The sequence below is a fragment of the Electrophorus electricus genome, chromosome 3 (genome assembly GCF_041902795.1).
Source record: "Electrophorus electricus isolate QZ-2024a chromosome 3, ASM4190279v1, whole genome shotgun sequence".
Taxonomy (NCBI): Eukaryota; Metazoa; Chordata; class Actinopteri; order Gymnotiformes; family Gymnotidae; genus Electrophorus; species Electrophorus electricus.
This window is the reverse complement of record NC_137499.1, coordinates 23,886,174-23,913,065: the sequence shown is the minus strand read 5'-3', so window position 1 is coordinate 23,913,065 and position 26,892 is coordinate 23,886,174. Positions and strand designations below refer to the sequence as shown.

General features: G+C 44.7%; 2 protein-coding genes, 1 long non-coding RNA gene and 1 other non-coding gene across 17 annotated transcripts in view; 2 read left to right on the top strand and 2 right to left on the bottom strand.

The window, feature by feature from the left end:
* Nucleotides 1-159: 159 nt before the first annotated feature.
* Nucleotides 160-20,746, bottom strand: ern1 (endoplasmic reticulum to nucleus signaling 1). 7 transcript variants are annotated; one of them, XM_027006756.3, is made up of 22 exons: nucleotides 20,520-20,745; nucleotides 16,440-16,560; nucleotides 15,268-15,301; nucleotides 14,982-15,054; nucleotides 14,527-14,599; nucleotides 12,891-13,013; nucleotides 10,273-10,374; nucleotides 9,070-9,331; nucleotides 8,330-8,408; nucleotides 7,768-7,933; nucleotides 7,179-7,294; nucleotides 6,858-7,046; nucleotides 6,024-6,267; nucleotides 5,827-5,917; nucleotides 5,491-5,680; nucleotides 5,182-5,281; nucleotides 4,539-4,738; nucleotides 3,159-3,306; nucleotides 2,839-2,966; nucleotides 2,575-2,698; nucleotides 2,348-2,415; nucleotides 160-1,314 (listed from the first exon to the last, which is right to left on the bottom strand). In XM_027006756.3, the coding sequence occupies exons 1-22, from the start codon at nucleotides 20,592-20,594 to the stop codon at nucleotides 964-966; spliced, it is 3,057 nt and encodes a 1,018-aa protein (XP_026862557.2). In that variant the 5' UTR covers nucleotides 20,595-20,745; the 3' UTR covers nucleotides 160-963. The 7 variants fall into 7 exon arrangements, with proteins under 7 accessions (XP_026862557.2, XP_081566868.1, XP_081566867.1 ...); XM_081710747.1 differs by lacking the exon at nucleotides 2,575-2,698 and having other exon boundaries at nucleotides 1,177-1,314; nucleotides 20,520-20,746; XM_081710742.1 differs by lacking the exons at nucleotides 15,268-15,301; nucleotides 16,440-16,560 and having other exon boundaries at nucleotides 20,520-20,574.
* A 62-nt stretch (nucleotides 20,747-20,808) lies between these two features.
* LOC113575310 (uncharacterized) lies at nucleotides 20,809-21,823 on the top strand. The gene is made up of 4 exons (XR_003410403.3): nucleotides 20,809-21,029; nucleotides 21,146-21,209; nucleotides 21,500-21,555; nucleotides 21,721-21,823. It is a non-coding gene; the product is annotated as an uncharacterized LOC113575310 (long non-coding RNA).
* A 38-nt stretch (nucleotides 21,824-21,861) lies between these two features.
* LOC113575339 (small nucleolar RNA SNORA50) lies at nucleotides 21,862-21,998 on the top strand. The gene has a single exon (XR_003410405.1). It is a non-coding gene; the product is annotated as a small nucleolar RNA SNORA50 (small nucleolar RNA).
* Nucleotides 21,999-22,198: 200 nt separating this feature from the next.
* Nucleotides 22,199-26,892, bottom strand: part of tex2 (testis expressed 2) — a 29,903-nt gene continuing 25,209 nt past the window's right edge. For 4 of the 8 annotated variants that reach the window (XM_081710729.1, XM_081710728.1, XM_081710730.1 and 1 more), the window contains 4 exons: nucleotides 26,446-26,556; nucleotides 25,775-26,215; nucleotides 25,067-25,187; nucleotides 22,199-24,151 (listed from right to left, as the gene is read on the bottom strand). In XM_081710729.1, coding sequence (XP_081566855.1) covers nucleotides 23,996-24,151; nucleotides 25,067-25,187; nucleotides 25,775-26,215; nucleotides 26,446-26,556 — 829 coding nt within the window. In that variant the 3' untranslated portion in view covers nucleotides 22,199-23,995. Of the gene's footprint in view, nucleotides 24,152-25,066; nucleotides 25,188-25,774; nucleotides 26,216-26,445; nucleotides 26,557-26,892 lie in introns of those variants that run through there. The other 4 variants (XM_081710732.1, XM_027006785.3, XM_035525738.2 and 1 more) reach the window with 4 other exon arrangements.

Genomic DNA, 26,892 nt, shown 5'->3' with positions numbered 1-26,892 from the left:
TAAACATGTCCCAAATACATGGTTAAAAATCATTGCTAAATATATTTTAATGGTAACAAGTTTGAGTGCTTTCCCATTTAATGCATTGAAAATTTGTAGAAAAGGTCTATGATTAATTTGTGCTTTAAAATGGCCCCAGAGCACAAGAGAGACAGGAACTGTGCGTGGCAACCCATGAATCTATATTTCCATTTAAAAACAGGAATCATATGACAGTTAAAATGATATCCAAAAACAGTTAAGATTTTTAGATTGAAAACTACATCACACATTCCTGCAAGTAAATTGTACAAGTTAAATGGGAAACAACTGGTAACAAGCTGTGGTAATTACTGCATTTGAAACCACAATGCATACATATAACCAGAACAGATATTTCCCTTTGGATACAACAGCCAAATGCAGCATAGCATTAAAGCAAAGGAACACTCTCTCTGACCCTGACAGGTAAGACACAGAGTGTAGTGAGATTTAAAAGGCACACTGGCCAAGATGACTGATCATCACCGATCAAAATATTTACAAATATATGCACTTAACAGTGAGGAGCCTCGCCACAGCCATCCTCCTCCAGCAGAATCCCCATGATCACTGCAAGCGTTCAACATTATAGTCTCTGTCTCATTCATATGCATCACAGTATTCAGCCTTTACAAAAGAGTTCTTAAAAATGGTTGAATAATAAAAAAAATAAAATGAAACTATTAGATGAAAACATCATGGTCAGAATAACAGGATCAAGTCCTGATATCTTTTAGCCTAGCTTCACCACAACCATTAGGCAGCTCTGAGCAATTTTAGCAAAAACAAGTGAATAAGGCACATGAGATGAGCTGGCAGCTCCTGTAGCGAAGGGGCTCAAGCATTGCAGGCCTGAACCAGCGACCCAAACATGCCACCCTGGAATGTGTACGTTCATCAGAGCTAGCGTGTCCCCGCGGAAGCGTCTCCGGCAGAGCATGTCTATGAGGCAACGTCCTCTGTGCTGGGCAGATCCTGCTGCACGGGCTCCAGGCCAGTAGGGGGCGTGGGCAGGTGTGTTAGCTCCGGGCACGCCTGAGGCAGGCCCTGGTGCTCCCGGGGTGCCCGCGCCTCCGGGGTTCTGGGCTCAGGCTGTGCGCTAGCGGTCCGTGAGAGCAGCTCAGAGCTGTGGTAGTAGGGCTGGAAGGGGCGCTCCTGGGCAGAGGTGCGCATGGCCAGGTGTGTGTGCAGCAGCAGGTGTGGGAAGCGGGAGGTGAAGTAGAAGACAAAGTCATCTGGAATGGAGCCAAGAGTTTCCTGCACCTCCCTGGGTAACTCCCTGTAATGGTGCTTCTGTACAGGCAAAAGCAGCTTTGCTTAAATTAGGCTCAGTGTAAACCATCTCTTTTTTTTTTTTTTTTTTTTTTAAATAAGGATTTCAGCAACCTCTAGATACAGTCATGTGGAAAACAAAGTACATCCTCTTTGTATTTATTCATTTGTTGTATTTATCTAATATTTTAACACCTGCTAAGGACCAGATGATTTTTGATTATGTTCCGATAGGTAAAACCACAGAATTCAGAAGCATTGTGTGAAAAATGAAGTACACCCTTACGGCATCCACAGGAGTTGAGAGAGTAGCAGCAGTCAGGTGCTGCCAATCAAATGCCCTCGATTAGTTGAGCATCAGCAAATGTGACCACCAAAAGCAGAAGTTTTGGTCTGGAGCATTCAGGTGGCAAGTAGGAAAGACATGAGGAAATGATCTCTGAGAAACAAACGCTGATGCCCATCAATCTGGGAAGGGTCATAAGGCCATTTCAAAACTCTTTGAAGAAGTCCATCATTCTACAATGAGAATGTTTTCCACTTATGAATAATCTTTCAGCACAGTGGGCAGTCTTCCCAGGAATGGACATCCCAGCAAATTCACCCCAAGGTCAGAGCATACAGTGCTCAGAGAAATAGTACATAAACAAATATATGTAAAACCTCACTATAAAGAAGAGTGGGCCAGAATGCCTCCAGAACGAGTTGAGAGACAGATAAAAAGTCATACAGAAAGCAATTACTTCAAGTTATTGCTGCACAAGGGGGTTCTACTAGCTATTGTTCCATGGGGTGTACTTTGTTTCTCACACATTCCTTTTCGGCTTCGTTTTTGTTAAATATGTATGTATAAATTACATGGTGAATCTAATGTGTATTGTTCATCTGAACTTGTATTTCTCATTTTAAAGACCTGTTAAGGATCAGATGATTTTTAAATGTCTTGATGTGTAAAACCATTCAATTCAAAGAGGGTGGACTTTATTTTATATACAGTCATAAAAAACAAAAAGTAAATGCAGTTTTCAAAACAATTGTGTAAAAGTAGGCTTGCCTTATTTCTCATGGCACGCAGCAGATCTCGAACCGATCCGCCTTTATAGGAGCGAAATTTGCGTAGATCTGGAAGAGGAAATCTCAGGTTACTGCATTATCACAGCAAACATTCTCCAAGTATCAATGTGGTTCTCGAATGCTTATGGGCAGGAGTTGAACCCATAATCAGCTCTGCATCTGCATGCCCTGCTGCATACAGAACACATCTAATTTGAATCCACTCACCAGTTTGTAAAGGCACTGTGATGTGTTCCCTCCAGTCTCCTTTCACCACACCCCGCCCACCCCTCTCCAGCTGCCTCACGATTGGTCCATCTAGTGGCTCCTTCTCTATTCTGTCACTCACATCCTATAAGTGTTGCAGCAGCATCCCGTTACACGTTGGGATCAGAATTGGTCAAGCATCTTAGAATGGCAGTGGTGATACTGGATCAGAGCAGGTTTGGGAACAACTTTATGGAGAGACAGCGATGGTGTGGCTGGTAATACCTGGAAGAACTGCAGCTGCTTTTCCAGGCTCCAGAAGAAGGGATGCTTGAGAACCCTCTCTGCTGATGGCCTCTTCTCAGGGTCCATGCTTAGCATCTGCTCTATCAAGTTAATGGCCACAATGTCTTCTGCAAAACGGCATCATCAAAGGCTCAGTGCAAAAACACACACATTCATGGACTTGCTTTGAAACATGACAGAGAAAGCTTCATCGCGAGAACAACTAAGGGCTACAGGCTGGTACGCGATCGAGCCTGCGGTCTCTGACTGTGCTCGATATTAGGGGTGGATGTGCAATGCAGAGGAAGTGATAGCCATACCATGCTTGTCTGGCTGCAGATGTTCCAGCGAATAAGCACCCAGGAGGATGTTGGCCTGCCGTTGCAGTGATTTCCCAAACGGGTGACTGCCCTGTGACACCACGTAGTAAAACACACAGCCGGCGGAGAAAATGTCCACCTTGCAGGTCTGCAATGGAGAAAAGACATCTGTGACAAATGACCAGTGACACCATTATGCTGTTCAAATGTTAATGGGGCTACTTGGCAAATGCCAGCATCCTCAGTTTTAGCACCTAAACTCGCGGCTGTGAAAGAATCCTCTGCCAAGTATTTCAATCTAATGGAGGTTCACTTCATTTGGCCTATAGTTCAAATGGTTTATGGCTCACTTCATATGGTTTCGAGTGCTGGCCAAATGCCTTACAGCACTTGGTCTGGTTAACCCCAAGAGATGTAGATAAGACCATCTTTGGTGAGTCCAAGACGAGCCCACGATAATCAGAAATAAATGCAAACTTGCTTTAAATGTATACTTTTGGTTGGTCTTTTGTGCTACATCACAAGTTAACTTGCTATCAACTCCCACTGAATGAAAATGTGCGAGGCCAAGAGCATAACAAAACCACATGCACTACTCTTGGTATGCATCAACAGACTAGAAAACTCAGACTGGCGTCTATATCCTATGATTATATATATATAAAAAAAAAAAAATCAATTAAATTGTTTTTAATAAAAGTTTAGATGCCCTTGAGTTGATAGAGGTGTGTTCTGTAAATGAGCTGAAACAATGCATCTGGCTCACAAAGAAAAGCTGACATGAAGACCAAGGCTGCTATATGACCAAACTAATGCTACCTGATTGAATTACAATCAGCATGGCAAACGTGCATCATGTAAAGAGATAAAGTTTGTCAAGTACTGTAAAAAGCAGGGTTTTTTTTTTTTTAAATGCAAATGTCAGCCAAATATCTGTTTTGAACAAACTGTACTTACGCCCATTTTCTTATTCTGCTCGCCAATGCAATGACCCACTTAAAGAGATGTTACCGAAGTGTAAGAACGTACTAATTCTCATGCATTAAAACTCTGCTGTAACAGAGGAAAAAAAGAATAGAAACGTACAACTGTATTGTAGGCATTACCCGGGTCCTGTCCAAAGGTTTCCATATAAGGTTTCATATGCGGCAAGTCACGTTTCTGTACTGCTTATAATTCAAGTGCACCATTTTCAAGACCAATTTTTTGCACACACACTTGCCATTTTGTAATCTTTTTAAATTTGTAGAATATAAAAAAAAGGTACAGTTTTGGAGAATTAACTTTTTAAAAACAGTATTACACAAACTAAACCCCCCCAAAATCAAAAATTGTATCAAACTTGTGTCATTCTATATTGTATCATTCTGTATCGCTCACAGGGTTGTGCATGGCATCCTCACTGAGCACCTCGGGTGCGATCCAGCCCTCTGTGCCGGGCACCCCAGACCTCCTGCTGAAGCTGTGTCTGCCCACCGCCAGTTTCTTACACAGGCCGAAGTCGGAGATGAGGGCCCGCACGCGACCGTGGGCGTTCGGCATGGACACCAGGATGTTGTGCGGCTTCAGGTCTCTGTGGACTAGAGGGGAAAGCAGTGTAGGGGTTTCAAACGTTTTTCTAAGGGCTCCTCTAGTTGTGTTTGCATGCATCTTGGCATGATTTATAATGTGGGCCTGCTCCACTCGTAGTGACGAAGCAGCCTACATCATACATACTTTTGTTTACTGAAAACCAATCAGATGGCAGGTTACAGTGATAAAAGGCATGGAGTCTCATTTCTGCAGCACATGTGGGGTCAGATTAGAGCACACCCAGACTCAGTGTTTAAAAACCACAGTGTACCCCATCTCATGTTCTACAGGCTTCCAAAAAAAGTGCTGTGTGAACCCATCTTAAGAGTGCCTACGTCTTATTCCTTATTTATTTTAGGAGTACCTATACTATAGTTCGTCAGTCTACGTCTGCAATTTCTATCAGGAGTACCTATAGTGTTGTTCAGTCTATAGTTTCTGTTAGCAGTACCTATACTGAGAGAGTGCAAATGTGCCAGTCCAGACATGGTTTCCTGCAGCAGTATTGCTGGTTCCAGACCATGGCGATCAAAATCCTTCTGCTCCACATACTGCCAAGAGAAACGCAGAACATAAAACACGTGTTGTCCGTCCATGATCCTGGCCAGCAGCAGAGTGCAAAGCATTTGATTATTACCTCAGCAACTGCACTCAACCCCTGAGAAATGCGTTTGCACTCTGTCTTTCCTGTTAAAAGGTGGTGTTTACAGGGTGTACCCTCGGGCTTCCCCTGCCATCGGTGCACCAGAGTGGCCCATACCTCCTGCAGGGTGGCACTGCACAGCTCGATGGCGATATACTGGAACTGGCGGTCGCGCTCGGTGCAGAAGTAGCGGATGACGTTGGGGTGCTCGTCTGACTCCCGCAGCAGCTGCACCTCCCGGTCTGCAAAGCTGAAACACTCCGGGAGGATCCGCTTCACAGCCACTGGCCGGTTATCAAACTGACCCCTGGAATATGGAGCGAGAGGGAAAAGGACACGTTTCATCTGCATAAATGTAGGACTAGTCTAGGATGCTACGGTGCAGGACACAAAGTGAACAGCACTGCAGAGAATACAATCACACTGAACCAGATTACGTATGTCCATTCGGACCTGTACACAATTGTCCCCTCAGCGCCGTGTCCAAGAACATTTCGGGGGTTGAAGGTGATGTTTCCAACCCGGACAGCGTTGGATTCATCCTCTACAAACGACAGACACAGGACACCAGTCAGACCAGGTCAGACGTGCTTGGACCAGCATTGGGGCTCGAGATCACCCGGCAGCCCGACCGAGGTGATCGTCCTCACCTCCCTCCTCGTGCTCAGGGCCGGCCGCTCCCGCCTCCACCGTCGACAGGTCTGAATGGTTGGAGGCGCGTGGCGTCCCATTGGTGGTGCTGTGGTCGGAGCTCTCGGAGCGGCTGCGGGCCGCCTCCAGGAAGTCGGGTTCGGTGGGCGGCTGAAAGAGCAGCTGCTGGCGGTGCAGGAGCTCCAGCTTCTCCTCCATCCTCTGCTGGAACTGCTGGTGCTGGAGCTGCTGCTTCTGCACGCTCTGTGCACAGACCGAGGAACCATCAGCACGGTGCCTGTCCAACACCAACCACTACACCTGAGTGAAGGGGTAGCACTAATCCCGGATCAGTATTCTCCGTTTCAGATCACACGCTCAGACTGAAGAGGGAGGAGAAGGAGGAGAGCTATGAGAAGTGGCCGAGTCAGGTTTCAACACCCAAGGCTGGAATGAGAGCAGTATGGGTTAAGCTGGTTCTTGTGGGCCCACCACTCTGAAACCGGCTCAGGAATGTTTGGCAGCGCACTTTGGATAAGTGCTTCACTCCACTGTGTTGAGCACAGTTGTTGCTAGGCAACAAGACCAGTTCAAAAAGCTACACTTGGCAACAATACAGCTAGCTAAGCAAAAACGTGGACAGAAGGTAAAACAATGCTGGTTTCTAAACAGAAAACATCAACGGAAACGCTAACACGACCAACCAAACACCCAGGAGACAGCGTGATTCAATCCCTCAGAACAAAGTCAAACAGGTAGAAATAAACTCAAATATACAAAACCAAACCTCCTGGAAATTCAGCGACGGTGGCTACGCTGAGACCTCTTCTGTATGCCTGTTTTTTTTTTTTTACCTTGGGGTAGGTGATGATGAAGGCCACCCAACCAGCCAGGAGGAAAGTGCTGAAGATGATGGTGGCCATGTCTTTGAGAATGCTGTCCACCGGGGCCTCAGTGCGGGGCATGCGTCCAGGCGTCTCCCGGAGGGAGCGGACGGGAGGGGGCAGCGGACTGCTGTCGTCCATGCCACTGTCATTCACCTTCTGGCTCAGAGGGGAGTAGGGACAGACAGACTGACTGACTGACCGGCCAACCGGATCAGCTCTGTTAGCCGGCATTAGCATGCTAGAGACGTGTGCCCAGGTTGTGGCTTTGCACATGAACGCAGTGCTCACCTCTTCAATGGTTTTCTCCGTGGTGGGAGGAATTACGTTGCTCTGCTGACGGGGAATGCTTTCTGGAAATTTCTCAAGAATCTTCTTATGAGCCTGAGGTGGAGTCTCATGATGGCCTGGTAGAGAAACAACCAATGCCTTTACAAGGTTCCTCTTCAACAGTCTTTTGTTGAAGATTTTTATATTTACAGCATTTGGCAGATGTTCTTATCCAGAGTGACTTACAAAAATACTTCACTCATAGAATACATCCTAACACAGTAGGTTAGAGTCCAAGATCCCAGGGAACTAGAATACTGTTGAAATACAGGGATCAACGCTGATGCCTAGAAGTGCAAAATACATCAACTCCATCCCAGACAACAGTGCCCAGTAGTAATTTAACCCGTAACCCATTATGCAACAGTTACAAACTGCTGCTTGATTACATAAAAATATTTCATGCATTATTAAAGGCCTTCATCCACTAGGGGGCAGCACAACCTTATTTTACTGTAGGTCTGCACATGCTTTTGTCCAAAGCCATGACTGATGATAAGACGACACTGAAGTGTCCCAGCGGACAGCGGGCAGCCTGACTGTGACATACCTATAAGGAGGAGGTAGTTCCTCATGTAGTTGATGGTATTACGCTCCTTCAGGGCTGCGCTGAACTTCACACTGGTGCTGGGCGTGATGACACACTCCTGCTCCTCCTCCACGGTGGCATCTGACCTATCAGGGCCCTCCAGCATGGGGAAGGTACTGCCTCGGGGCTGGGTGACACGTGCGCAAACACACCCATTTACAGACACAGACAGACAGAGACATGATTCAGCAAGTAGTTTCAGACTGCTTAATCAGCCTGTGCACAACACACTTCAGCACTGTTTCGGCAGCCGTGTACTGAGAAACATGACCTGAAGGCACCGTAACCCGCTACATTGTCAAGCCCGAGCACACAGGTCCTGATGAAGTGGACCAGTGACATTCAGAACTCCCTGTCCCTCCCATGCACATGGGGGTTTGGGACACCCCGAAGGCCGCATAGAGTCCACCTGGTCCAGGGCCAGTGTGTCAAGCCAATCGCTGCCCAAGTAGAGGTCACTCTGACAAACACCACCACGACCGGCCAGGGACCCCCCCGCTGCATGAGGCTACATATTACTCACCACAATGGTCACTCCGTCGTGCACCAGGGAGAGAGATGCGTAGAGGCTGGTGGAGTACTTGCCCACGTACAGGGTGGACCTGTGGGAACGCAGACAAAACCACACACGTCCTCAGCCTTGCGTTTGCCTGTGGAACTTTCTACGAGAAAAGACTTGTCTGTTCCGAGTAACATGAAAGAAATGGTGTACTTTTCTGCTCTATGAACTATATACAAGACATGTGCCTTTGATTTCAGCATAGACAGGCACTGTGTTTGTCCTGAAGCATATTTACATTCTCAGTGACTGGTGTGCCTATCCGTCATACTACAAGGAAAAACCAAAAAAAAAAAAAAAGCATGAAATAAATAATAAGTCCAGGAATGTAGCATTTTTTAGACAGCGCACTGGAACGCTCAAACAGGCAAGTACAACGTTACATCCTTAAACAACCAGCGCCTTAACAAGGGGAAAGAAAACGGGAAAAGGAACAAGAGCTTCTTCCCACAGGCCATTCGGGCCCTGAATCAGGGAAACTGAAACCACCACCACCATGTGACTGTAAATCTGTAAGCTGGAATTGTACATTGTGTACATACACATATCCATATGTACATTGTGTACATTATTATACATACAAATATTATACATACATTGTTATATATTTTTGTATACATTTGTGTGTGTGTGTGTGTGTGTGTGTGTGTGTGTGTGTGTATATATAAAACTTGAGTGAGGGGATGGGTCGCGGGCTTGCTTACGTGAGCTTGTCCTCGGGCTTCCTCTCGCGGGGGAAGGGGTACCTCCACTGGGTGAGGCGGCCGCCCTGGCCTGAGGTAAAGGTGAGGTAGCGCAGCGTCTCCGCTGCCACGTTGGTGTGCGTCACCTTCCGCAGGCCCTCCTGCTGCCAGATGTACACAGCCACCACGGGGGAGTTGTAGTTCTGCGCCCACAGCACAGCACCCGACTCGCTGTCCACCGTCACCACCAGGCCATCGCCGTTGGACACAAAGTGCGCCATCTCTGGACGGGGCAGGCCGAAACGTGGAAATCTGGCCTCCCGTGTTGGGGATGGTGTGCTTTCTAAGCTACATTCTAGAGTAACTCAGTATCTTGAACGTTACAGGCTAATTGTAACTTATTCTTGTTTATTCATAGGTAATTTGAAATCAGCAGCGTCTCAGCACTTTGCACCTAAAGCTAACAGCTGTCATTTGGACAGTGTTATAGTCTCATCTCACACACTCATTTACTGGTTGCCATTTTGAAAGTAATTAAAAAGTAAAGTTGCTTTGTGTTCTGCAACAAGCACACTGTACTTATAGCCAGTTTACTAGTTACAGTAGACAGTGATTATGTTTATTAAATTACATTTTTTTAAAAGCCACACCATGATGTATAAGTGGTGGGGACCAGAGCCAACATTGGCTGTTATCGTAGAAGTGGCCATATTTTTGGCGTATTTTATCGACAATCCATTGGCTGCCATTCATAAAACATCAGCCGAATGAAGCCAAGGGGCTTTCTGCTCATATTGGCCTTAAAATAGAAGAGCATCTGATGACAGGGGCCACATAGCCAACTGAATGTTATACCTTGCTGGAGAACAAGTGGAATTCTAGACTCTGTGCCTTTGTTTTGTTTCCAAGTTTCAGGTTTGCAGGTATATAGGCAGAGAAAGATAGGTATGGCCTACCATTATGTTTAAGTCCTGAAATTCAAGTCTCATAGCTTCTTAGAAATATGCTTACTACAAGACTGAAATAGTGCCTCAGAACAAGAATAATATCAAAAATGATTAAATAATTCATTTAGCTTTCCTTTAAAAAGGTAGTTCTGTATTTAATCTGGAGCACTACATCTCTGGACTTGCTGAAGCAACTGGTGTGCTAATATGAGAAGCATCACAGCAGAGCTGCAAACACTAGACCACAGGTGCGAATTAGAGGGGAAGTTGAGCTCACTGTGTTTGGTGTTGTCGTCAGGCAGCGTGGAGGCGTAGTCCGAGTAGGTGGCGTTCCACCGCAGCTCTCGGCTCTTGGTGTCATACATGGTGATGGTGTACTCTGGAAGTGCAACAGGCAGAACCGCACTAACCACAACAACGAACAGCAGCCTTCACAAATCCCCAAGAGAGTGGCAGAAAAAACCACTTGTTTATAACCGAGAAAATCACAACCCTTAGAATTTCTTCTTTGTTTGACTGATCTTTGTTACATTCTCATTTGTTGATGCAGGTATCCTTCTGAATGGTTTTACACTGGAATTTTTCACTCTGTCTAAATGCACAAAAGAAAATACAGTTGTGCTCATAAGTTTACACACCCTGGCAGAATGTTATTTTTTTATATTTCTTCAGAGAATAATGATAATACAACAACATTTCTTTTATTCATTTTATTTAGCGGTTGGGTAAAGCCATTTATTACCAAACAATTGTTTTTGCCCTTTTTAAAATCATGACAACAGAAACTACCCAAATGACCCTGATCAAAAGTTTACATATCCTGGAAATTTTGGCATGATAACATGCACACAAGTTGACACACACAGGTTTAAATGGCTACTAATGGTAACCATCCTTACCTGTGATCTGTTTGCTTGTCAATCAGTGTGTGTGTATAAAGAGACAGTAAGTTACTGGGCTCCTGACAGACCTGTGCATGAGACATGGGGAAAGCAAAAGAATCATCAAAGGATGTGCGGGAGAAGATAGTTGAACTTTATAAAACAGGAAAAGGATATAAAAAGATACCCAAGGAATTGAGAATGCCAAATCAGCAGTGTTTAAACCCTAAGTGGAAAATGAGGGATTCTGTTGAAACCAAGACAAGGTCAGATAGACCAACAAAAATATCAGCTACAACCACCAGGAAAATTGTTTGGGATGCAAAGAAAAACCCACAAATAAGGTCAGCAGACATACAGGACTCTCTGAAAAAAAGTGCTGTGGCTGTGTCAAGATGCACAATAAGCAGGCACTTAAGGGCTGCAAACGGCCTGCATGGTAGAGTCGCCAGCAGAAAGCCCTTACTATGCCAATGCCACAAAGCAGCCTGCTCACAATATGCCAAACAGCACAGAGACAACCCTTAAGATTTCTGGAACAAAGTTATTTGGAGTGATGAGACCAATATTGAACTTTTTGGCCACAGCCATAAATGTTACATTTGGAGAGGAGTCAACAAGGCCTATGATGAAAAGTACACCATCCCTACTGTAAAACACAGAGGTGGATCGCTGATGTTTTGGGGATGTGTGAGCTACACAGGTACAGGAAATCTGGTTAAAATTGATGGCAGGATGAATGCAGCATTTTATCAGAAAATACCAGAGGAACATTTGCACTCATTAGCTAGGAAGCTGCGCATGGGACGCACTTGGATGTTCCAATATGATGATGATCCAAATCACAAGGCCAAGTCGACCTGTCATTGGCTACAGCAGAAAAAGGTGAAGGTTCTGGAGTGGCCATCTCAGTCTCCTGACCTCAATATCATTGAGCCACTTTGGGGAGATCTGAAACGTGCAGTTCATGCAAGATAGCCCAAGAATTTGAAGGAAGTGGGGGCATTTTGCCAAGAAGAATGGGCAGCTTTACCATGTGGGAAAATAAAGTGCCTCATCCACAACTACCACAAAAGACTTCAAGCTGTCATTGATGTTAAAGAAGGCAATACACGGTATTAAGGGCTAGGGTATGTAAACTTTTGATCAGGGTCATTTGGGTAGTTTCTGTTCTCATTATGATTTTAAACAATTGTTTGATGATAAATGGCTTGACCCAAACACTAAACATAAATAAAAGAAAGGTGGTTGTATTATCATTATTATTCTCTGAAAAAATATAGTTTTAAAAATCACAAACTCGGCCAGGTTATGTAAACATATGAGCACAACTATAAATACTAATGTTTGAGTGGATGTTTGTATAAACACTTCAGCCAAAAGGTATGAAAGCTTCTGCAACCTTCCTGGCAAGATAACTTGTGCTGCATAAACGGAAAGATAAGTCCCCGCCAACATCTGATCTGGGTTAAAGATGTGATGCACCATTTGCCTTTAGAAAAGCAAAAACAAAAATCACTATACTATAAGAGGTGATGGCGCAAGACATGACTGTCTCTGTGGATATTGGATTAGAAGATTGAATGACCACTACAACTCCTACTGTTGCTACCACTATTGTTATTCTTGTCATTACTTTATTTGTCTGCTTGCTGATGTATAATGCATCTGCATCTGTGATGGTGATAGGGTGCCAAGGGGTTCTGTTCTGTAATTTCTCCCTACCTTCATCTTTCCTGTTGCCTTTTTTTCCCCTATTTTCTATGCATCAAAGTTACCAAAACTAATAAAAAGACCTTGGATTAAAAAAAATAAAATAAAAAAAAAAGTGCCCCCAATCAAGGTGATTAAAAGTATTTTCACATCACCTGCACGGTGCAAATCCATCTTCGACATGGAGAGACTGTAAAGTCTGCTGTTAAAGGGCAGCACTGTGGGCAACTAGAGTGGGTCTGTTCAAGGGTTCGCGCTGACCGTGGCGGACCTGCTGGGAGACGGGCGGCTGCAGACTCACCTGTGCGGCCCAGGTACAGCAGGGAGGAGGAGGGGCAGAGCATCTCTGCAAAGGACGAGGTGAGAGTCTGCTGCTTCTCACCCGTCAGGAGATCCACTACGTACCATACGTCCTGCTTCTTACCTGCACGCCCATGGAGAGAAGAGTCTTGTCAGTGTCTGTGCACCAGCACACCATGTCCGTGGTGTGGAGCAGCATTAGTTACAAAAACTAAACGCTACTCTACAAAGGTTGTCCATTTCCCCATTGTTGAATATGACAACAAAGCCCTGTTTTTAAGAAATGAAGGAGGAACACCGGAGGAACCTTGGCCAATGACATGCTCTACTTATTCTTTCCCCCTTCCTGTTATGTGCCAAGCGCTTCTGCGAAGTCAGCCTGAAGTGTTTAACTGAGCTAGGGAGTGAGGATCAACAATTTCTGTTCAGTCAGACACGCACTACTGGGTTTCAGATAGAAATATTCCTCCCCATGTACTAACTACACAAGAGAAGCAAACTTTAGGTACAGCAGAACATCTGATCTGAGATGAACACAGATATGAACAGCACACAGTGTGTTTATGTCAAGCAGAAACTGCTGAGTCAAACTAGGTGACTTCCTGTGACTACGATAGTGCATATCACTGTGGTGTGAGCCAAACTGCTAGAAGTGCAGAGCACATCAAACATTTAACCCTCCAGATCCACATTCACTGGTGCCAAACAACTAATGGGATTAAATCACTTGTCTTCTGAAACTAAATCACTATTTAACATACGTATATCCCCCATGGATGGGTATCAGTGGGGAGAGGAAATTGATATGGGAGAACTGTGAGATTATGGCAACATCAGTTCATCTACTGGCAGCACTGGGACATTTTCTGGCATCATCTGGGTGTCTTCTTTACATATTCCTCCACCACACTGTCTACTCCAACATATTCTGATATAGCGTGCTGAACTATACTTAACTAGCTACATTGTCGGTCTGCCTGTACACACACACACACACACACACACACACGATAGCAAGCGATTTGGGTGTGTCACTTCGCAGATAATTGAACTGTGTTGAGGAAAGATAGTTGTACATGGTCAGCGGTGAACTAAAACACTGTGGCTAGCCATGGGGGTGGCTGCATTGCTACTAATACGGACACTTCCACCCGTGACCCTTGCACGAGGACTTCTGGTCAATGTCTCTGCTGTCCTTCTCAGTGCTCCGTGTGGGCAGATTCCAGAAACAGAGTGAGCTATATTGTACATTCATTCGCTTTAACCATCTTTCAGCAGGTAGTAAAATCAGCGTGATGCGCCGATTTGAGAACAGTAATGCCCAACGACTCCCCTTAAACAACTGATCTAAAGCTAGATGAAGAAGATGTTTTAGCTACTGATGAGTGTCCTAGTAAATCAGCACAACACAGTGGGACTCAGATGGACCACTGAGATGTTGGCAACAACAAACACATTAATTAACAATATATGCCTTCACGCAAGGACTGTGAGAAATAAAGTAGTTTTAATTACAGACTAATACTAAGGAGACACAAAGCTCCACCATCAGAAATCAGAGCCCTTTGCATGTGTGGTCAGAAATTTCTCCTCCCACATCCTCAGAAAGCCCTTCGAGGAAGTGAGAAGTGAGTTACCCATGTAAAGGATCCCATCAGGACTACGACAGGGGGAGGCCTGGACAAGCTCGGGGATGGTGAAGGGAAGTTTCTGCAACGACACCAACAGTACCCACTTACATCAGCCGTTCATTATAGTACACAATCAAACCACTTCCATTACTCATGTGCTTTTAAACCAAAACACAATCTCCTCATCCGGAGGGAAAATGATCTGTCCAGCCGCTGAGGGTGTTGTGGTCTGTGTGTATATTTTCATAATAAACGGTAAATCTTTCCTGCCCACTACCACTGGCTGTGTAGGAGTCGTGGTCAATGTTACTTATGGCAGCTGAAATTATGCAAGGAGACCAAAATGTTTTCGCCAAGGTCACTGTGCCTGGTTTCAGCATGTGGGCGAGACCGGTGATTCAGGCTTTCTGCAGAAAGCAGAAGTGCCATTGTTTCATGAGCGTTCTCCATCTCTCGCTCACCGTTAGTCCCTCGCTGTTCTTCCCTCCGAGAGAATACAGGCTGCCGTCGTTGGGGTCTGGCAGGAACGCCGGCCTGTGAAGCGGAGAAAGGCACGCAGGTGAGGAACCAAAGTGACTGGGGTTGTTTGGTTTGTCTTAAAATCACTAGAGGTGTGCGGATGCGATGGCACTGCGTGACGCTGCACGCAGGAAGAGTCAGGCAAGCTCAGCAGACTGCCTGGTTCCTGTTTCTTTTTGCCGTTGCCATTCCCACGCCAGCACGGTAGAAGGCTAGGAGGTTACTCACTCTGCCATGTGGGTCGGCACTTGAAGAACGGGATCTGCATGAAGAAGACGATGCTGCTTCAGTTATACGTGACAATGAGACTGCCATCGTGCCGGCATGCAAGTGTGCTAAATGAGCTGGAATGCAGGCAGGTGAACACAGCACGCTAAATCATTGAGGGCTGCTGACGTAGCCACGTTCTCATCCTAGAGTTGATGAAAACTGTTTGGTTCTACCCAAAACGTAAACAGCTGCATTAACAGTTTAGTGTGAGCTTGTTTATATTAATGCCCCACACCCCAAATATTTGGATTACCTTTACACTGCACTGAACGGGGAGGACGGGACCTGATCCAGTATCCGCCTGTGCAAACACTCTTACAAGCACACGGCGCGCTGATAATGCACCGCTACTACTGTACAAACATTCGGCCAGCCATAACGCCACCACACAAGGTCGGTCCCCAACGGCTTGCTGAGACCGCACCCTCCTTTCAAGCTGTTCTGTGAACGTTTTACAGGCTCTTCAAGAAGCAAGACCTGCTGAGCAAGCACGTCTGGTTACCCAGCCCGCTGCAGGGATGAGGGGCCGGAAGACCAAGTGCTCCATCCGCTCTGATTATTGAGCAAAAGGTTAGCAGGTGCTGATTGGAGCAGGTGGGTGAGGGGGTGGGGTAACCAATGTGCTTCTGCCCACCAACTGGCCTTGACAATGACAGGCTGTTTGTGTCCTCTGAGTGGTTAATGTTTGCCAGTGAGCGTTTGTGGAAGCAGCAAGGCCTGAACACACGTGATTGCACTGAAGCAAAGAGGCTTGCTGAAAGCATCCTCTGCAGTGTACGTCCTACATGCTGCAGGACTCTGCTGACAGAGCTCACCTAAGATTTTTGATCCGAATAGGCCAACATACAAGACCCACATCAAGTCACACAGCCGACAATCATATTCCTAAACCAGAGCCTTTATATTAAGATGTTTTGTGGTTATTTGTTGTCCACGACACCATTCCGTGTTTAGAAAGGTGGGGCAAAAATCTCCCTTTAGGCACAAACACTTTTCACTTAATAGTTAGATTCAATGTGCTGTGTAATAGTGTGTTTCACGCTAGAACAATACCAGGCATGTATCAGGTCTCCCAGAGGTGCTCTGGAAACCAGGGGGTCTGGAGCTGATGGCACTGGGGGCTCGCTCACCTTCCTTCAGCGTCCACTTGATGGAACCAGAGCGCTTGCTGACGGCGTGGAGGCTGCCATCCAGCGTGGAGACGAAGAGCAGACTCTCAGGCAGTGAGACCGTGTTGGCACTGCAGATGCCCTGCAACATGGGTGAGAAACCAACAGTCACCATTGCCACACAGCCACGACACGCATGGGTGACGGTGGTTACTGCAACTGAAACAGCAACCCACCACATCGCAGCATGATAGACACTTCATAAAGTGATCTAGCCAATCTAGGGCTCTCTGGCTCCATTAAGAGACACAGCAGACACTCCCACTTCCACGAGCAAGCACAGACACACTAGACATGTCTAGACCAGTGTAAAATGTCTTTAATGTATGCCATCAGCCTGCGAGTAGAAAGATTTAGGAAACCGCAGGCCACATCTTCCATAAACCCAGACGGCACCAAGAGGATGTCGCAAAGGTGGTAGCCCAAGGGAAGGCCCACAGCGTAGACGAGCAAGGTAACAGATTAGGACTGTACTGCTGCAGGCGACGACGGCTAGAGCTTTGGTAAAACCAAAGTGCAGCAATGCGGGGCCTTTCACAGTCCAGGTGCTGCGTAGGCCGAACAGCTCATGGTTCCATGTGAATGTCAGTCATTCCAAGGCCTCTCAGTTCTCTCTCTCCAGGGTACAGAATGGGCCCACATAGAGAGGTCTGGATGTGGTCAGAGAATAAACACAAGGGAATATCTGCCACATTTGTACATCTGTTAGTAAAGAGGGAAAAAAAGTATCAGAGCTGATGAGAAAGAAAGTAAAAAGGAGAATGAACATAAGACAAGTGAGAGACAGGGTAATCTGTGGTCTATGAATTTGTAAGACAACTTTGGGCCAAATGAGCAAGTGTGTTGAATCCATAATCCACCCCAGTTAACGGATATGCCACTTGTTTTCTTTCTGTGTATTTTGGCAAAGCTGGAAGGGTGGGGTGGCAGTACTCAGCTGTTCTGGCCTCAGCTTCTCAACATCCTCCTACAAGTCCAATCAGGATTTGGTAGCTGACCTCGGAGACTTTTACAATCTTAACCACATAACCATAGGAGCAGAAAAGCTTTCCTTTGTGACAAAGCCCCCCTCTGATAGCAGGACAGGGTTCCTGAGGTCAGCACTCTGAGGTTGAGTGTGAGTTCATAGGGAGGTAACCATTCTCACCTGAACATTAACACAAACTCTGCCAACAACAAATTAAATCCGCAGCAGACCAGTTCTCATACCAGTTCTAATTCTTACAATGCAGTCAGTAACCTGCTACTCCAGTGTCAGTGGATGTTCAGGTGCATTATGTCTTTAAGAATGCTCCAGGGCTGCTGCTAATAAAGAATGCTGGGACAAAACTTCTGGTCCGAGGATCATGTTCCTCTTTGTTCATGCTCATCTTGCTCATAATAGGCCAAAGATCAAATCAAAATGTATTTATACAGTGCTTTTTACAACAGATGTTTTCACAAAGCAGCCTTACAAATGTCCAAGTCCAAGTCCCCAGTGACAAGGAAAAACTCCCTAGAACATGAGGAAGAAACCTTGAGAGGAACCAAGATTCAAAGGGGGAGCCCCACTATTATCCTCTGGCCAGGGGAAAAAACAAAAAAAAACACTATGAGTGAACCAGAAACAATGAATAGGGCATGAGCTCTGCTGCAGCTCCCACCCTATCCTTACTGCTAGTGGACTAGTGGGGGGGGGGGGGTTCCATCTAATCATGAGGTCCATGCACCTCTATTTGTGTATCTTGGGAGAGAGAAAGAACTGCTGCGTTTTCCTTTGCTCTGCCCCCCTGTTCAAACGCTGCACACCTGCGCACACTCCCACTGCAGCCTCCTCCTCTTCCCCCATGAAGACACTATGGAGAGAGAGCGAGAAAGAGCACAGCTCACCCACTCACACCCCCCCCTGCCCCCTTCCACTCTCTCCAAACCGAAAATGCCAAGCAAGCTCTCAGTTTCTGGTGAACAGAGAAGCGTGCAGGTGCCCCCAAACCTTCCACTGGACCAGATGCCTCAAATGACTGCCTGGCTAACCTGTAATTGTCATAGCTTACCACTTTGAAGGCTGATGCACAAAGAGGAAACCAAAGTGTCTCATTGCTTTGATATCCATGGAACGCTTTTTCAACAAATCGGCCAGAGATTGCATAATCTCACGGAGTAATACTGTACACACTGACTAGCACACACAGAGCTCTTATAGCTCTTATAAATGGGACAGGCCCTTTCTCCACACAGTGTGTTTACCCCCTAATTTAAGACACCAGTTGTGTGCTGTAAGCCTTACTCACCAGGCTGTGTGATTATTAGGCCCTTCCCCCAAAAAAGGGCATGTATTCCAGTGCTTAGCCAAGCAAAGCACCCTCCTAACCCACACTGATGAGCCTCCAACGGTAAAAAACAAAACAAACAAACAAACAAAAAAAAGCACAGCTGATGCAGAAACAGCATAGCTGCAACTACTGTGCTCAGACATTTTAAGAATACCCAACACTGCTTCTCTAGAGCCACACAGAGAACTGCAAAAACGGAAGTGGAAAACATTATTAATAATAGTCAAATTGCTAAAGTGCAGCTTAGCCTTTTGTGTACAAGCTCACCCATCTACAGCAACTAGAGATAATCACTGTAACTTAGGGAATGAGCATTACACTGTAAAGCATGTGCCATTGAAGGGAGGAGCAAGACTCCAAAATGCATAAATACAATACAAAATTAACACACAAAAAAATCCCAAGACCAAAAAGTCAAAAGATTTAACCAAGACCAAGTCATATCCTCTAGCCAAACTAAGGCTGTTATACATATTCATTAATTAATATATTTGTCTTCTACATAAAGAATGCACTTTTATTGATTGTGTTAGGTAATGTTAGGTCAGCAGTCTCGGGTCAGCATTCACAATACAACGTACGTCTCGCTTACTGGTCAGCGTTCACAATATATCCTACATCTCTCACTCATCTCCCACTCTGCCTGCACAAACACACTAACCTGTGATAAGCCTCATAGACCTCAACATAATGTATTGCCTTTAAAGAATGGAAGCCATATGCTCGGAGACAATTCTTATGCATGGCCATGCACTGACTTGTTCCACAATACACATGCATATTCAAGAAACATTTAGAAAGAGTTTGCCCAACACAGTCCATAGGGAGTAATCTTTTCCGTTACAAGCTCACAGAGCACAGGCTACGAGAGGTAATGAGAAACCCTGACGAACACGTACAACACAGCAAAGACGGCGCATGTTAAATGCCATAGATCAAGCTAAACCAGTGACTAGTGAAATTTATTATACACAGGTTAAAAGGCAGTGAAATGATAGGTCAAAACGTAGCAAAACTCCCCTTCAAGGAAGTTAGCTAGCTAGCAAACCAGCTAACGCTACACAAGGCCAAGACAGTTTTCCCCGTAACTTATGTTTCAAGCTTACATTACCTAGCCAGTTAGCGCTAGTTGTGGAAATGGCTTGTTTTCAGAAGTTATCCAAGATGGCTAGCTATACAGTCATTTGACTTTACGGCTAAGACATACAGCATTCAATCTTAACTTGTAACTAACTGTATGTTTAGCTAGCTAGTTAGATTAGTTTGATCACGGCTCAGTCTTAAAAATGGTAACGGGTATGATCTTTGCGCACTGCCAGGCGGTGAGATCACTTTAATCATACTTGTCACGGTACCTATCGAACATATGCTAAGCTAGTAAAACCATATTCTTTTCAGTGTTTTCCCACATATAACAATTACGCAGCTCTCAGTTTTCCTACATATAACATAACTACCCAACGTAATAGAGCCTTCATCCTCTCAGTGGTTTCCCACATTGTCAGTGTGTTGAATAGTTAGCGGACACGTTGGCTCGAGTAAGCCAACGCTAGCTAGCTAAAATGTCAACAAAAACCGAACAGCTACGTTAGGCAAACAGTTCCCCTCGATTCGTTCTTTTAAACTCAGTCTGCAGGTCTTGCCAAAAACTGTGCAAAATTATCTAGCGTTAAGATGGTTGTCCAGCTAACTAACGTTAACTATCCAACGTTACCGTAGGCATACGTACCATTAACAGCAGATTACTGAAAAACGTCGTCAAAATGCACCACACAAGGGCCCGGCTACATACACCCCAATCCATCGTCTATTAGGCAAAATACATTCACATAAAAATAAACATTCCAACAATGTATGGCTAATGCTTTTGTTTTTTAAAATGAGCTAAACACTATCCGTACAAACGCTTCCCATGCCGTCTACTACTCGCCAGCTGTTGCAGTAACGGCTCCACACGTAACCTGCGCATGCGCATAAAATTGGACTTTGGAAATGACGTCACGATCACGTGACCGGAAATGACGCACTGGTGATCTTCACGAAGAAGAGGGTCGGTGCGATTTTAGCTGCTTTTGCAACTAGATTGGTTTTGTGGTCTGCGCACTGGCAATATGGTCACGGTCCTGCGCCAAAGCGGTGTTTCCAAATATGTGCTTCATATTTGGAGTGTACGCGTTATTTCGGAGTGTGCTGCTGCGATGACTTGAGTCTTGCAAGTAGATGGCAGGCCACGCGGCGTGTAAGTAGATTATATAATAATATACGACCTTTTAGGACATATTGGGTTAATTATCTTTTTTTAAACCTTCGTGTACCAGTACATGTGGAGTACTTACGTGCGTGCATATATTTCAGGTCGAGGCTCTGAAATGTGCCATCGTGGACGGCATGGCACCGGCACCGGCACGTGCACAGTGGGGTACGAGCTAGCGGGGTATTTTATAATAGGCAGCTGTTTTTCTTAAATTGCAGCTCCCCATTAATAACGTTACGCATGTTTTTTTTTCTCAATTTAGACTTTGTATGAATGTCTCGACCTGCTTGCGTGTGTTGCCGCTTTGTTTAATTCTCCACGTGGTGGATATTAACTACTAAGGCATTAGATTTCTGATGATCGGTGAAGTAAGCTTGATTAAGTGACCAGGCCAAACCTCTTGGAAAAATGATAACCCAAGGAAATGTTAATACGTTTCTCATTTTGTACTACAGGAAACTTGTTGAACCCGTGAGGGAGAACGGAGCTCAGAACTAAGTCTTTAACGCTGGTAAGTTACAAAAATCTTCCCATTTCTTTTACTTGGTCTGAGATGTGGCTGAAGGTGGTAGAGTTCTGATTAACAGTTTCAGTGACTGATCAGACCTAATTAGAACATTCACAATTGTACCTATAGGGTAATAAATGTCTAATTTTTACAACTTTTTTGTCACAGGGTTAAATGAACTTGCTGATACAGTAACCTGTGGATTTATGAATTCAAGAGGACCTGAGGTTGTCCATGCAAAAAATAAACCAGAAATCTGTGTATATATATATTTTTGGCCTCCATGTCTGTCATTTGTGCTGTATTTGGTGGCACTGTCTTTGAACCTTTGTAGCCGTCTCTATGGCTTCACAGGCCAAGCTACAGTGCAAAATTAAAAGTTTGTTATAACTGGGGCTTCTTGGCTTTCCAACACCAAGTTGCTCTTTTAAAAGCAAACTACAGTTGTTTCCCCAAACATGCACATGTGGTTTAGATCTGGAGGTGGGGGAGGAGTGTGCCTTCAGCACCCCTGACCCAACTCAGGAATGGATTGGAAGCTACCTGAAGAGTGGGACCAGTTGGCCTGAGATTAGTTAAAATTGCAAAAGTGGAGGGTTCTGTGTTTAGGAAAAATATGCTCAAATAACTACATTTGGTCAAGTAATTTTACCAAAAGTTGTTTATAGGTCCCCACACAACCATTTTCACAACATGGATAAACACAATTACTTAAAACAGTCATTTTTCACAAAGTGCAACTGAAATAAGCAGTTGCCATAGAGAAGCACATACATCATTTAACATTGGCAGATGTTAAACAATGGCACAGAATAATGTATGTTTAAATTAGAACTCAAAAGGATCTTTGGAATGAATTCTAAGGAATTAATGTAGGGACCTATGATTCTGGTGAAATGCAAACTAATAAATGAGTATTATTAACTACTTCAGAAACCTACACCAATATGTTAAAATGAATCTTTCATTAGCCGTCTGGTTCACGTTACTGTGGAGCTAGACTAGCTAGTCCTCATTTTGGTTCTATGTAAGCACTGCTGCATTCTCCTGACATTAATGTGACTACATCCTAGTGGATTTGCATTTTGTAGGAGGAGGAATGAAAGGATTGCAGGGATTAGTTTGAGAATTAGGAAACATTTGAAATAATGCAAAGTTCAAACTACTGTGGATAAAACGCAGTATTTATCAACAAATTTTGACATATGCATCTTCAGTGTGGTTTTTTTTTTTGATTGTTTTTTGTTTTTAAGATCACATGGTCAACAGATGCTGATTCCAATGATATAAGTAGCACATTCAGATCAGGAAATGATTTACACATTCAGGCGGCTTCTCCATATTGCACAATGACAAAAAAACGTTAACGGCAGATAAGAGTATTGTGTAGAATTCTATTCCTACAAGCACTCGTGTGGTATCTTCCAGCCAATACCAGAAAGGTAATGGATAACACGCTCGACGTCCTTGGGAAGCGTATTTGTTATACACACTACCTTAGCCAGCGAGTGTAGGGCCACTTCTGAGGGGGTGCAGTGTTAGCTGGTGTCCTTCAGCACAGTGAAATTGATCTAATTGCATAATCGGATGCCACACAGATGCCTTAGAGAGTAAAATGAATTGTGAAGGTTCGCAAATGGTGTATAGCTGCATGTACTTGGCTATGTCCCACAAAGCACATGTGTGCTGGAAGCAAATAGCTTTGATGAGAATCGTGGTATACGCATGAACCTGTCAACCTCCCTTCTTGGCAAAGAATTAGATCTAGTGTCATTTGGACTTGAGACAGTTTACATTACTGAGAAAACGCGATACCGGCTTGGCTTGAATTGATGTTTTCTTTTACTCTAAATTGGACACGCTTTTTTAGAATCATTCGAGGAATGACATTTATATGCCAAATGCAGCTAAAATCAGAGAGACGCTCATATGACTAAATGATGTCGACACTGCAGGATGTGGCAGATGTACATGGCTTCGAACTAAAGACTGTAGCAAGACGGTCGTCCATCTTCGTCTGCAAATGAACGAGGTAAAAAGCTTTTGACTATGTCAGAAAAGCACTGACGTGGTTAGACATCACCCGAGACTTGCAGTAGGATTACAGTAAGTTACAGACAAGAGGCTTACAGCTTCGCACCCCAGTGAGAGGGTTATAGCCTAGGGGTTTGGTGCATCCGCTGTCCATTCTACTCTTCGCGTCATGACTGTTTCAATTTCAAAAGAAATTTCAAACACTGTTAAAAGCGTACCTGTGCATAAAGTGTTATTCAACATGACCTCATTCATTTGTTCTGTTTCCAGTCCATGGAAAATGCATTATTAACATGCATTTAGACCCACTCTTATTTCCAACTGTAGCATTTCACCACCATTTGGGAAAGTTAAGGATAAGTGCACTGCTGGGACTCTGGTAATGTTCCCCTGTCTCTTTGAGCAGCTTTCACAGGTCACCTGGAGAGTCTTCTAGATCCAAGGGCTCCATGCTCTTATAGGTATCAGTTGTCACAGAAACCAAGTTCACACCGGATCGTGAGTCCATGGCTGAATGCATGATGGGTAGCCATATATCATCCATGTTTGGCATAACAAATATTTTCTGTGACAGGTAACAGAAGCAACCATCAAACAAAGAAACTGATACCTGTAATGCAAGCTGTACAGAACAGACATAAAACTACTTTCTGCCAAGTACAAAAAAACCACATGATTTCTGGTTAACTTTAGCAGCAGGCTTCTGCTACAAAGAGAAAGCGGTTTTATGTTGCTGAATTGTATTGACTGACAATTGAAAGCTTGGGAACAACAACATAAAAGCAGCACTGAGGTGGCACCAGACAGAAAATTCAAACATCAGTGTTGTCAAGTCTGAGCTGAGTCCTTCCACCTTGGTGTGAGTCCAAGACAAGCATGTATCCAACTCAATTTACTGAGCTGAACACGAGTGCTCCTCTCTGCTATAAAAGCTCACATACCAAAAGGGATGGCACTAAATAATGCCATGTTATACAGCAAACTGAATAATGTTATGGCATTAATATAAATACATATCTTCTTCTAAATGATCAGGCCATATTTCTGAATAAATAAATCAAGTAAATAAATCTACACCAGTAAGCAAAGAATAGTCATTTCCAAGTCCAGGTCTGAGTTGATCACAGGTGATAAAACTGGGCTCTTACTGCAACACTCATATTTTGCATATACCTATTCTATGAGAACTCCACCTCCATTGTCCTTTTAGTTTGGATATTGTGTTTCTTATTATTTTTCTTGGATAGTCCCTACCCATGTGAATGTTTTTCTTAAAACATAGCTGATTATCCATTCGTCGGACAGCTCAGGTTTCTTCTTAGTTTCTTAGACCAAAATCAGGTTTGGGAAACGCTGGGATAAATTTGCAACCGTCACTTTAAGAAAATTAATCATAAACAATAAAACAATGTGGTTTTCCACGTAAAATATGATATTAAGGCACTCCCTGAAAAAGGAAACCCACTGAACTTGGATGTACCTGAAACTCCTGATCCAGTTTCTTCTCGATCCAGTCAGTGACATGGGCGAAAGTGACCTCCCTCTCCCCGAGCTTAGGCCGAGCTTTTAGCTCCAGGTGAGGAGGCCTTCTGAAGCCATACCTGGAGAACAAACCAGCACCTGAATCCAAGAACTGGCACAATACTGAGGTTTGAGAAGATTCTAGGTGAGTAACTGCAGTGTACTGTAGTAAGAGATGTAGAGATATTCAAAATTGTGGTAAAGTATACAGAGTTTCCAGAGAAACAGAAACTATTTCTTTGAAAACTCTATGTAGATGATTCTAGGTGAGAAACTGCAACATACTGTAGTTACAGATTGCAGTGAAGTGCACAAGGTTTTCAGCGAAACAGGACATTTCAGACAGGTCATTTATCAGCTATGGTCTGTCTGAAGCAACCTGTTTCTCTGGAAACCTTGTGTATTTCAATACAATTTTGAATATCTTTGCATATATATGTAGCGAAGGTTAGATTCTTTAGGGTGTCTTGGTTGGGGGTAAAATCTTTGCTACCAGGTTTAGCCTGGGATGTACTGTACATAACCAGCAGAGGGCATACTAATAACATGCAAATACACTGCATGAATAGGCTCCTTTGTTAAAAAGTTGAATATCCATGAAGATTCGCAGACTGTTCCTTAATATAGAATGTTCGATAGCCTGTCGGTAGGGGGCGGTGGAATGTACCATATCCTGTCTGTAGGGGGCGGTGGAATGTACCATATCCTGTCTGTAGGGGGCGGTGGAATGTACCATATCCTGTCTGTAGGGGGCGGTGGAATGTACCATATCCTGTCTGTAGGGGGCGGTGGAATGTACCATATCCTGTCTGTAGGGGGTGGTGGAATGTACCATATCCTGTCTGTAGGGGGCGGTGGAATGTACCATATCCTGTCTGTAGGGGGTGGTGGAATGTACCATATCCTGTCTGTAGGGGGCGGTGGAATGTTGACGGCCAGTGTGCCTCGGCATTCTTGTACTTCTACTGTCAGGAGCAGAGGGGTGTTTGACACCTCCTCCATCTTCTTCTTGATGAATTCTGTTTCGGTGGCTTTCTGGAAGTACTTTGATTTGGCAATCTTGTCCACAAAGCGCATGATCTTGCTTGGCCGGTGACCCCCCACATATCTGCAGAGTGAGAGGAGGGACAGGCAGACCACGAATCAGCAACTTTGGGTCAGCACTCATTTGTTTAGCTCCGGTTCCTGCCACCCAGATAGACTGTGGTGAAGTCAGGGCTCTTTGGGTAAGAGGCTCGGGCCACTGGGGACGTTTAGCAGTGTGTAAGAGCTCTCCTGTCTCTGGGTGATGATGGAGTGGAAATGGAATGGTGTGCAAGGAAGAGCCCGTAGACTCACCCCTCCACGCCAGGCATTTCAGACACCTCCCCCGGATCCTCCTCATCTGATGACCCAGCGCTGGATGACTCCTCGTCGCTGTCGGCCAGGCAGTATGTGCGGGGTCTGGGCCTAACACACACACGATAGACCTTTCCTCTTATACCTGCATTACATTTGCTACATAAGGACAATTAATACATACATAGAGAGCTTTTCAGAAGGTAGCAATGGAGCAGAATGGAGTTTTTAGACAGGTATCATTACATTAATACATGCTGAGTGTGCGGGGGATTTCAGGACTGGTGTTAAAGCTTTCCAGAGGCGCAGGAGTTATACAGCAGCACGGCCAAGTGCCATGGCTGCAGTGAAGTAATGGGCGGCAGCTGTAAAGATCGCCTGGGGAGGTTCTAACAAAAGATTTGATTGTGGTTTCAGGAGACAAGCAGGGGGCCCGGCTCAACTCAC